The sequence below is a fragment of the Urocampus carinirostris genome, chromosome 18, assembly GCF_059441175.1.
Source record: "Urocampus carinirostris isolate Australia breed hairy pipefish chromosome 18, RoL_Ucar_1.0, whole genome shotgun sequence".
Lineage (NCBI taxonomy): Eukaryota > Metazoa > Chordata > Actinopteri > Syngnathiformes > Syngnathidae > Urocampus > Urocampus carinirostris.
In genome coordinates this window covers 4,841,416-4,853,583 of record NC_142366.1, presented here as the reverse complement: position 1 = coordinate 4,853,583, position 12,168 = coordinate 4,841,416, and the positions used below count along the sequence as shown (strand labels likewise).

General features: G+C 39.3%; 1 protein-coding gene across 1 annotated transcript in view; it reads left to right on the top strand.

Annotated features, from left to right (window-relative positions):
* Positions 1 to 632: 632 nt before the first annotated feature.
* Positions 633 to 12,168, top strand: part of LOC148348088 (F-box/LRR-repeat protein 7-like) — a 34,047-nt gene continuing 22,511 nt past the window's right edge. Inside the window, exon 1 of the mRNA XM_088322322.1 lies at positions 633 to 976. Within this exon, the coding sequence (XP_088178448.1) occupies positions 940 to 976 (37 nt within the window). The 5' untranslated portion in view covers positions 633 to 939. The remainder of the gene's footprint in view (positions 977 to 12,168) is intronic.

Sequence of the window (12,168 nt, the reverse complement as noted above, 5' to 3'; positions counted from 1 at the left end):
GACGTGTACGACGTACAAGAAAATCTGTACGGTAAAACGCAAATTTGTCAATTATGGGTACCATCTGGTAAACACCGACTATCACGAAACGGCAAATCAATCAAGTCTAACGAGTTTGCCGCGGTAGCCTCTATCTCGGTATCGTTTTTTTCCGTTGCAGACGAAGCGAGCGGTTTGATGCTACTGTGCGCATGCGTCTGCCGCCTGGGGTTTACCCATCATGCATCATTCCAAAAAAAAATATGGTGTAAGATTAATTTGTAAGGGAAAATACGACAGTTTGTACGGGCATGGAGCCGTGGGGGTTGACAGGTATGTTGTTGTTCCAACACGGGTGAACCGTGATTTAAGTTGTGTAGTTTACGTGTTGACCGTCAGAAGTATTTCATTACTTACTTTCTACTTTAGCGCCGCCTTCAACATTGGATCAAATAAGGCACAATTGACAGAAATGTATGGATATCTACTTTTTATTTTAATAGTCTCTTAATTTCGACATATTTTGCAAACGTTTCCCTCTTTTCCTTTTTTTTGGGGGGGTGCTGCGGTCGCTTTAAACCCAGAAGTGAGCGAGGTGGCTCGTGCACACGGTCCAGTCAGTCTTTGTGGGCGCGCACGTAGTCTCGTCGGGCCCCGTGTGCGCGCACGGCGTCCCGCAAGTTATTATCGAGGCGGGCAGACGATAACAGCTGCTTGCCATTTAAGACACCTCCACAACTTTTTTTCCCCCTTTCCGAACTGAACTTTTTTTTCCATAACTGGAAACATATTGTGCGCATGTGCAGGAAAAGAGAGGAGAGGATGTAGACGCGCTGTGCAACGCTGCAAGAAAAAGAAAGAAAGTGATGGCCGGGCCCTGCAGTGTCTGTCCGGTCTCCACATCTGGATTAAGGATTTGTGTATTCCACGGTGCCGCCGCTAAACTATGAGTCCTCTCAAATGGGTTCCAACAACGGAAAACTGTACGGAAGCGAGGGTGAGTGCTACAAAGTTCAACATATTTTTTAATGAGCACGTTTCTAACGATTAAAACGCAAACTGGGGCGAATTTTGCGAGAAAGGCGTCGACAACAATGCACGGAGTCATTTTTAAATCAAATGTACCTCTTAAGACTTCTTATACAGTATAACCCCGGGATACGACACGAATCATATCTGAAAAAGAAACTGCCGTATAACGGGGGTAGAAACTAATAGTCGGGGGTGGGCAAGCCACATTTTGTTCCAACAATTGTCCAAATATTGATTGATTTTATTGTTTGGATCCGATACCTACGTCATGAATGAAGAAAACAAGATATCCATTTTCCTCATACGTATTGATAAATAAATATACAGACCTCTTCATATGCACATTTCATATTTTATTCGTTCAGTAATATACAAATTCATGAAATTGCAATTAAAAATCATATTATTACACTCAACTTTCTTTTCAAGGTTGTGTCCACAACTTAAAACTTTGCCACTCTCTGCTGCCATCTCTTTACTTAAGGTCATAATCGCAGCCTCAGTCAGCTCATTCCTCAAACTCTTCTTTTTCGTTTTTATGAGGGTTTGGGTTGGTGTTTGGACTATATTTAAAACAGTCATTTTCTTACTATCATTATCAGGCTACAGTAACCGGAAAAAAAAAGAAAAGAAAGAAAGAAAAACGAACGGGCATGAAATCACTCTCCAACCCTACACCCCCTCCACCCTTTCCTGCTTCCTAATGTGTTCCAAGTTCCGGGGCAGCGGTGCTAAATGTAAGATAAAAGCAGATACCAGCAGTGGAAAAAAAAAATATATATAAAGGCTCTTTGAACTCAGTTGGGCATTGTTGACACATACTAAATAGAGAAAATATTCAGCTTTCAACTTTTTAAAGCCACCTCAAACGACGCGACCTACCTTTAAGCAATACGTTTGATCATTTACATTTAATAAAATGCAAATGTTTCTTGCATTACATTTGATTAACATATGTTTCTGTAGTTCAGTGGTTAGCCCATTTTCCAATCACGTGAATGGTCCCTGGTTCGAGACCAGGTGGAAACATATGTTGGTCTAGAGAGGGATGGGCACCACCAGGCTGTACTTGCCCAGGACACACCACAGGAAATGGTACCCCTACGACCCTTGTTGTTAAGGGATCCAACCAACCATAAATAATATTCATACAGTATATATGAGAGAATATTGCAAATGCAGAAAAAACACATTATTTAAATGTTGGCACAATATGTTCATGCCATGTGATAACTATATTTATGGACATACACACTAGGGACAAGATTGGTACCAAAAAAAAAAAAATGGTTTAGTTATCCTTTTTTTGTCTTATCTTTGGTCTGGCGGGCCTGATTAAAAAGCCTGAAGGCCCGGTTGAGGCCCGTGGGCAGTAGTTTTTCCACACTGCTAATGTTAAATCAGTAGTGTCTTCTGAACGAACTGTACCCCATATGAAATCATTAGAATAACAAACTAATCAAAAGTAATCACTGAGTATGTGTCATTTACATGCGTACAGTACAAAGACAATTAAATTCATTATGATCAAACAACATAACAGTGTTCTCGTTTGCCCGCGTCCCTGCGTCCTAGACGCATCATTTTGGCTGGGGACACATAGTGTCAAACTAACGTGCGTCCCCGGGACGCAACTTTTTGGACACAAAATTGTCATTACTACCCGATACTTTTTTTTAACAAAGATTTACCGCACTCAACTTTTCGTCAGGCAGATACGTTATTGCTGTTTTGGTCTCGCGGTTCGAGATTTCGTCTGCACGCCGATCTCGGCAAACGAAATCTCGTTGCTCCGAGATTACGTCATTGTTGTGGTGTTTGTTGTCGAGTGAAAGAGAAGTATGCCTCTGAAAAAAAAACAGTTAGTATTAGGTGAAAATCAACACAAAATTGGTAATTTCTTCAGTGTCAATAAAAGGTCGAAACATAATGCAGAAAGTGTTAACAAAGGCAATAATTCCAGCACGAAAAAAACGGCGGAGAAATTCTTCGGAAGATCGGGTAGGGAAGGAAAACACGTGTGTTGAAGCGAACGACTCGACGAAAGAAAAACAAAAGAATACTCCTAGCAAAAAAAAGACTTTTCAGCCAAAATGGACTAAATTATATTCCTGGTTGCGCTATGAGGAGGATGATAATGGATTGGACCTTGGGAAGGCATTACAACTGTGGCGGGACAGCAAACCACGAAGAATATACTAAGTGAAAAATCTGAAGTGATAACTGCTTTGTATTACCAATTAACTGTGATAATTAAAACTGCATGAATATATAGACAAATATTTCAGCAATGTTATTTTGTATAATGTACAACATTGTTGTGAACTGAAAAATCTGAAGTGATAACTGCATTGTATTACCAATTAACTGTGATGATTAAAACTGCATGAATATACAGACAAATATTACAGCAATATTATTGTGTATAATGTACAATATTGTTGTGAACTGAAAAATCTTGAAGTGATAACTGATTTGTATGACCAATAAACTGTGATGATTAAAACTTAATGAATATATAGATTTATAACTAATATTTGTCGCCGATTTACAATTTCAACCTCGATAACACTACATTTTGGGGACCTATAGATCTCTGTTGGGACCCATCGATTTTTGAGCATGCGAGTCCCCAGGACCCATCACTTTTCAGAGATGAAATGAACACTGGACATAACAAAATATACATGTAAAGGGAAAATTAAATTTCATTTACCTTTGGTGTGATGTTACTTGAGCTGGTAAAGTGGAGGAGCGAATGGATGCAGAGGGGGTGAGGAGACAGCCTATTAAAACTATAACTGATTTTTTTTAAACTACCAATTGTGAGGATCAATATGAAATTAGAAGTTTTCATTGCTTTAACCGCTTCTTTATTTCAATGATAGTCTCGATCGTTGATTGGTTACGGCCATGCAGTTTGTCAAAAGTAGTGTTTCATCTGCCTTCTTTGTATTTCTTGCTAATCGCAAGGTTCATTTCCAGGTTATCATTCCTTTGCTTCACTGCAAGCATTGGACCCTCATTAAATCAAGTACAAAATAAAGGGTATTTTTGTAGCTCACACCGTGCGGGAGGAAAGTATTTCAATAAAAATAGATAGATAGATAGATAGATGGATAGATAGATACTTTATTCATCCCCGAAGGGAAATTCACATTTCCAGCAGCATCCCTGAGCTGAGAACAATACAATAATAAAGCAAAAATAATACAATATACAAATACCCAGTGTGACGTGCAAATGCCCACTGTAGCGTGTTATATAGAATAACTAAATAGTGCTACACAGAATACATATTGCAATAAGATTCGGTAATATGCAATGTAGGTGGTGTGGTTTACTGTGGGCTTTTACTCTGCCGGGTAGAGTTAAAGAGCCTCATGGCATGAGGAAGAAAAGATCTCTTCAGTCTGTCCGTGGAACAAGACAGTGACAGCAGTCTGTCGCTGAAACTGCTCTTCTGTCTGGAGATAATGCTGTGTAGTGGATGCGATGGATTGTCCATGATTGACCGCAGCTTTTCCAGTGCCCTTCTCTCAGCTACTGTTGTTAGGCTGTCCAGCTCTTTGCCCACAACAGAGCTCGCTTTCCTAGCCAGTTTATTGAGACGAGAGGCATCCTTCTTCTTGACGCTGGGGAGAAATATGATTTTTAAGATTGAGTTTTATTTATTTTAGTCACTCAAGGTGGACAGGTATGCTAAAATAACATACATGTAAAGGTTCTGCAGGAGCCGGACAGTTTGGGAACCCGGTTCAAGACCTGGTGGAAACCTTTTAGTTTTTGTTGTTGTTGTTGTTAAAAAATTGCTCTTTAAACTCTAACTTTTGCAACCATTGCAGTGAATTATTAATTTTAATAGTACGGAGGTGATCTGTGTGATAAATTAAATAGTATGCATTTTGACACAGGTCTCTCTTTAAAAGGGCCACAAAAAAGTGATGATAATAATAAAATAAAAAACATTAGCAAAATAGCCTGGCGGTGCCAGGCGGACAAAAGATTGGATTCGATTGCTTGGAATAGTTGGCGGTCAAGCTGCAGTACCCAATTTGGCCGCCAGAAGGCATAAGAGACCTCACGTAATTAGACCACATGAAAACGGGTATTAATCAAATTTGTTGATATTAAATGATGGTGCCTTGACATAAAATCCAGCTGAAACACTCCCAGAGGCCTAAAGTACAACTGTGTCAATTTCCCCTGAAAATTGGTTCAGCTGTTTTGGAGCTTATAAATCATACACAAACACACACAAATCCGGAATGTATGAAGTAGTTTAAATGCATATTAGATATCTTTGATATTATTAAATGATATATGTTATTATATTGGCAGCACGGCAGCTGAGTGGATAGTGTGGTTCTGAGGTCGTGAGTTCAAATCCAGCGACCAGCCTTCCTGTGCGGAGTTTGGATGTTCCTCCCGTGCTTGCGTGGTTTTCCTCCAGGCACTCCGGTTTCCTCCCACATTCTAAAAATATGCATGTCAGGTTGATTGGCTGGTTCAAATTGTCCCTAGGTATGAGTAAATCTATGAATGGGTGTCTGTCTTTGTGTACCCTGCGACTGCCTGGCAACTAGTTCAGGATGTCGCCTGCCCACTGCCCAAAGACAGCTGGGTTGGGCTCCAGCACCCCCGCGACCCTACTGAGGATAAGCAGTGCAGATAATGGCTTATTTTATTTACAGTCACCCGGTTGGAAATGGGGTGGCCTAAAATTCTCACAGAAAGCCAAAAGAAAGATGGATGAAGGGCTCCTGCCTTCATCAGCGTTGTCGAACCAAGTATGATACAAAGAGCCGAAATTTTTAACCCATCACACACACATTTAAAAACACATTATTTTCCATAACACACTCCTCCCCTTACAATACAACAAGTATTGTTCTTGTGTTGATTTCAAGGAAAGTGTCCACCCTCAATACACACAAAAAAACTAAACATGAAACAAGGCAAAGTATATAGAAAATATGAGTCTTATTGGTCGAGAGCCGCATGCGGCTCTAGAGCCACGTGTTCTCCACCCCTGACTAGTGAAATGCAGAATTTTTTGGGTACATATTTATTTTATACTGCGGACCACATATTATTCATTTTATGACAAAGGCCACGGACCAGTAACAATTTATTAACAGGCCGTAACTGACCCCTGGGCCCGTCTTTGGACATTGCTGGTTTAGCTGTGCTAGAACAGGTCTCGGGAACCTAAGGTGACAAAATGTTAAAGTTGCAATTCCTACTGTAAGTTTAGGTACGCTCAATGCCATGTTTGATCTGTGCACAGGTCATGTTTGGTGCGTACATAGCCAACATACTCTAATATAAAATACTGTTCGGTTCAGTATCTAAAGGGCACAGTTTTACCTACAGTTACAGTCAACGTGTCACATCAACAGACCCCGTTTTGGCTTAATGTCAATACAGAATCATTTGTATTGAAGCTCATTAAATCATGTATGTTCACTGTTGAAAATGTTTTTGGTGAAGGGCTAATGCCATCGTCTAGTGAAATGCTGATTTTTTTTTTTTGTTCACATATTCATTTTATACTGCGGACCACATATTATTCATTTTATGACAGAGGCCACAGACCAGTAACAATTTCATCACGGTCCGTAACTGTCTCCCGGGCCTGACAAAAAACACACAACAAGAACGAAACTTTCTCTCACTCGCTGAATGAAAATACATCAATTACATTTTCATTTGCAGTTTTTTTGTGTCATTTTTACCAAAGAACTCTGCGTGTACCTTGTTTTGAAACCAATATTTATGAAAAAAATTCAGGTCAAAATGAGCCTCAACCATCTTAAGTAACTGCTGGAAGCAGACAAGTTTAACGTGGTTTGTTTGTTGATATAGGTCACAAGCCCTGGCATTATTCATATTTCATAAAGTTTATCAATTTATCTAACCTAACAGAAACTTAAAGAGCACTGAAAAATAAGCTTTTGTCTGGAGAGCGGGTTTGGTGGTTTTGCTGAAGTTTGTCTTAAAATTTATGGTGCGTCGCTCTTCCTCTCTAAATAAAAAAAATCATAATATTTTGCTATTATGTCTCATTGGGTCAAAAGATTACTGACCTTGTATTAGAAAGTGCTTACCTAATGCAAGGCTTGCACATGTCGTAGTGTTCTAATTCTTTTATTTTTCCTCCATGCATTTGCTAGCAGCTGTTTGCACTCTCTCACTGTCAAGAAATGTGAAACTTTAATATCACATTGAAGCAAAGGGGAGAAAAAGAAACACTCACACGGGCTTCAAGTTCTCACTCAGATTTTTTTTCAGTAGAACAAGACTAAACATTTGATTTTTGAAGTCTATCATTTTAAAGTACCATATGTAAAGTGAAGCTAACAGAAATTTTCTTGGCGCTGATAAAAGACAATTCCTGAGATTTTTTGCCTGCTGCTGTCATTTGGACGACACATGCAAAAAAAACCCCAAAAAAACGCCAGAGGAATCTCATTTGATGCCTGTGTCGGCAAATGGCGGTTCACTTTTTGCAGCATCGTCTAAAGCTGCTTCAAATCTAATCATTAAACGATTTTTTAAAAAAGATTCCTGAGGGTTTGTTCTCACTTTCTGGCTGGAAAAATGACAGCGTCATATAGGATCGCTTTGAGGAAATTAAAAAAAAAAAAAAAATACTGGCTAAGATTGCCAAATTAAAGGCCAAGCGTGCTTGTTTCAAGATGGTTGTCACTTCTTGTTAAATCTGACAAGCTGAGCAGTGACTTATATATGCTAGGGATCGACCGATGTGGGTTTTTTAGGACTGATACCATTAATCAATATTAAGAGGAGAATATTTTGAGCAGATATTCGTTTGCTGTAAAAGCTTGAAATTTAGCGTGAGAAATTTTTAATAATACTAAAAGAAGCAAATATATTTGTTAAGAATACAAAAAAAATTCATAGCTCTCTAAAAACATTTACAATACATACATTTGAAGTTTGCATAATTAACAAGACTAATCTTTTACCTAAACCAAAAACCTAACAGTGTAGTTAATAGTCAAGTCAAGTCAAGTCATGTTTATTTGTATAGCCCTGTATCACGAGGAGTCTCAAAGGGCTGCACGGACCACATATTATTGCAAACCGCAGACTATTATTGCACCATCCCCTGATCTAAAACCTACAGAAGGGCAAGGAAAAACTCAAAAACCTCAACATGAGGAAAATGAAGAACCCTTGAGAAGGGACTGCACATGAGGTAATCCCCCTTCCAGGATGACCAGGCTGCAATGGATGTTGCAATAACAAATAATACACAGATATTGACAACATGAAATATAGGTTATTCATATGCTACATAATAGAATTGGTTTTAAGCTTAGATTTAAACAGTTCCACTGAGGTTGCAGATCAAATCTCAGGGGGCAGGGCATTCCACAACACCGTGGCCTGTATGGAGGAACCTGCGCTTCTCTTCTTGGCTCTTGGGATCACTAGTATACCAGCATTGTGAGAGCGAAGGCTCCGGATCGGATCAAAAGGGGAAATTAAATTTTAAAGATATGAGGGAGCAAGTCCATGCATGATTTTATATACTATCAACAGAACCTTAAAATCACATCTTGGGCTAACAGAAAAGCCAATGCAGGTTAGCTAAAATCGAGGTAATGTGATTGTTCTTTCTTGTCTTAGTTAAAAGCCTCGCTGCCGCATTTTGTACCAGCTGCAGGTTCTTCATTTTGGACTTCAGAATAAGTTTGGAATAAGGTGCGCTTAAACTTTGTGAGTCTGTAATAGCATATTGTATTTTTGTACCATATTTGTTAGCCATAGATTCTAAAGCTAACAGTGATGTTAAATGAAAAGCAAAAACGTTGTCTCGCTCATCGTCGGGGTCTGCATCGGTTAGCATAAAGCTAACATAAGTTTTATATCTTTTTAAGTGGAGCTACACATAAACGAGGTTAAAGGGTGTCTTTTTTTGGATCTAGTTTGCTTATCTTCTCCAATTTCTAGTTTGCTTATCTTCTTCAATAAGAGGTTATTGCAGTGTAGGTTAGCATCAAGCAACTATAAGGTTTTTGTATTTTCAAGTGGAACATATTTTAAGTGGAATTACACAAAAAGGGGTTCCAAGGTGAATTTTCTCAGGATGTAGTATGCTAATATCCTCCAGCTCGCCTAAAGGGCTTCTCCATCATAGGTTAGCATCCAGCTAACAGAAGTTTTATGCTTTTAGGTCAACATCAAGCTAACAGAAGATTTCTATATTTTTAAATAGAACTTATTTTAAGTGGAACTAGACAAAAACGGGGTCCCAGGGGTGACATCATCATAACAGTCCTCCGCTTTGGTTTTACAGACCATTTTTAGCCTGGAGTCGAGGTTGCCAAATATAAAAGTGCAGGCCGGACTTGGCAAAGGTCAATCCCGGTACTGGGGGGTCCAGAGACCCTTGGTCCAGTCCCTGGAGTATCCTAAGCAGTGACTGCACTGTTATTTTAAACATAGCAAATTTCAATGTGTTTCTCTGCTGGTATTGACTTAGGACGGGATCACGCTGGAATGTTATTTGTGCAAACATCTCGGCCGGGCAGACAGAAATAACGGCGGGCCGAGATTTTCAGGAGAGCGAATCCGCATCGGAAAAGTTTTAAATCATAACGTAGAGGTGAGGCTGACTTTTCGAGTCAGGAGATTTTATCGCGGGATTGAGTTTGTAATAATAATTTTTTTTCTAGTCGCCTCCCTTAATTTGGCCCGCATTCCATTTCGGTGAAACACTTTTTGTGTGTTTATTGGCAGAAAGTTCTCATATATCAACTTAAGTAGGGCAAAAAAGAGGAAGGAAAACACATTTTATTTTGAAAGGCGTGGAGTTCCAACTATCCATTATACACTGGTTCTCAACCTGTCTTACTTCAGAACCCACCACAGTACCCTAATTACAAGCCGTGACCCAAATCAAGAAAAATATCCCCTTGTCAAATGAACAGCCAAATGAAAGAATTGTGGTGTTTGAAGCAAAGATGGTGGAATTTTTTTTTTTTTTCCCAAAAACAAAATGACCAGCAAAACCAATATGATTTCAAGTACTGCATATGGTCTCGTAAGCCTACATCAAATATAAGCTGCCCTTTAAAACTGCTCTAAAACACTACAATAATTATGTAGATAATGAGGATTAATAAACCAGTAAAACGCTAAAAATATAGCATTTTTAAACTATTTACTGTGTATTCCATCAGACACTCGTACACCATTTTCTTATTTCTCAATCATTTCCTTCTTCGACTCAATGGTTGTTGTCACTGTTTTCCACTATTCCTTTCTGTTATCACAAACATTCTTGGGACACATTCTTATGAGCATGAAAAGGAAACAAAACCTACAAAATCACAATAAAATGAGATGTGGCTGCTTTCAAACACAATTTGAGACAGTGCCGATTGACTGAACAGGAAGAAGAGATCAAGCAGGTCATTATAACCATTGACTGTTGAGGAGTGTATTTGTCTCTTTATTTTTCTTCTTCTTAGCATTATTTTGCCGAGGCAAAGGCCGATGACTCACTTAACACGGGGGTCCGCGACCCACTTTTGGGTCCCCACCAGCCAGTAGAGAAACACTCCGTTAATGCAATGATAATAAAACATGGAAATTTTGTTTATCAATGTACTTAAGACCCCGGGCATACGAGATGAATCCGAGGTGGGCATAGCAAAATTGAAATTGCTGAATAGCGGATGATCAAAACGTATGCTAATTAGCTCAGAGCCCACCGTATTCCCGATAAAAGCATTACTAAATGGTATGTAGTAAGTCAGGGATGTCAAACTCACTTTCACCAAGGGCCAAATGTAACATATAAATGTATAAGTGATGTAATTGGTTTGTAAAATACATGTAACTACTCTTTCATGTAACATAACTCTGAATCGATCGAATATTCAAGTCTATAACACTACAGTTGCATTGAAAAAATGTAACTCCCAATACAGTGAATACAGTGATACCTCTACATAGGAGGCACAACTACGAAAAATTTGCGATATGAAAGAGCTTTTACGCAAAAATTTTGTGCTCGAGAGAAAATCCAAGTAACGAGAATTCCCATACATTATCACAAGAGACCAGGACTTTCAAACAATTTTATTGTCTTTTTATTACTGTATTTTTTTTTTTGTTCAATTGCTATTGAAATGTGTTTTTAATGATCAACAATATTGTATAGTTATTCAGGGTTAACTTGGATGTCTTTGGATCGCCAGGAACCAATTAATTGGTTTTCAGTTATTTCGTACCGGTAAAATTTGCTTGAGATACAAGCATGTTTAGATGCGGACCGATCTAAAAACAAATCTATGTTGCAGGTAGAGGTATCACTGTATAATGAAATCTTCTTGAACATTTTTAGGATCATTTATTTTTCAACTCCACTCATCAATACAGATTATACTGGTGTGCAGTGGTGCTGAGCTGTAACTTCGCGAATGTCACAGTCAACAATGATTGTGGGAAATGTAGTTTTTGGGCAAAGCAGTTTTTTGACCCATTTATTTTTAGCTCTGACATTTTTAGCTCTCGCAGGCCACATAACATGTTGTGGCGGGCAACAATTTTGACACATGTGTAGTAAGCAAGACATATGTGTAATATCCATGCATATGATTAAATAATGGGCAGCACGGCGGCGCAGTGGTTAGCGCGTGTGCGGCACAGTTCTAAGGTCTTGTGAACGTCCTGTGTGGGTTCAAATCCAGCTACCAGCCTACCTGTGCGGAGTTTGTATGTTCTCCCCGTGCTTGCTTGGTTTTCCTCTGGGCACTCCAGTTTTCTCCCACATTCCAAAGACATGCATTTCAGGTGGATTGGCCGGTCCAAATTGTCCCTAGGTGTGAATGCGCGAGCGAGTTGTCTGTCCCTGTGTGCCCTGCAATTGGCTGGCAACCAGTTCAGGGTGTCCCCTGCCCACTGCCCGATGATTGCTGGGATGGGCTCCAGCACCCCCGTGACCCTACTAAGGATAAGCGGTGCAGCTAATGAGAAGAGAGATGATTAAATAACATTAAATATAAATATGCTGTACATGCTAAGGAAAAATACTTTTTTATTTCCCTTTGATGGTACGTTACTTGAGCTTGTACAGTGGAGTTGGTGGGTGGATGGAGAGGAAGGAGGACACAACAG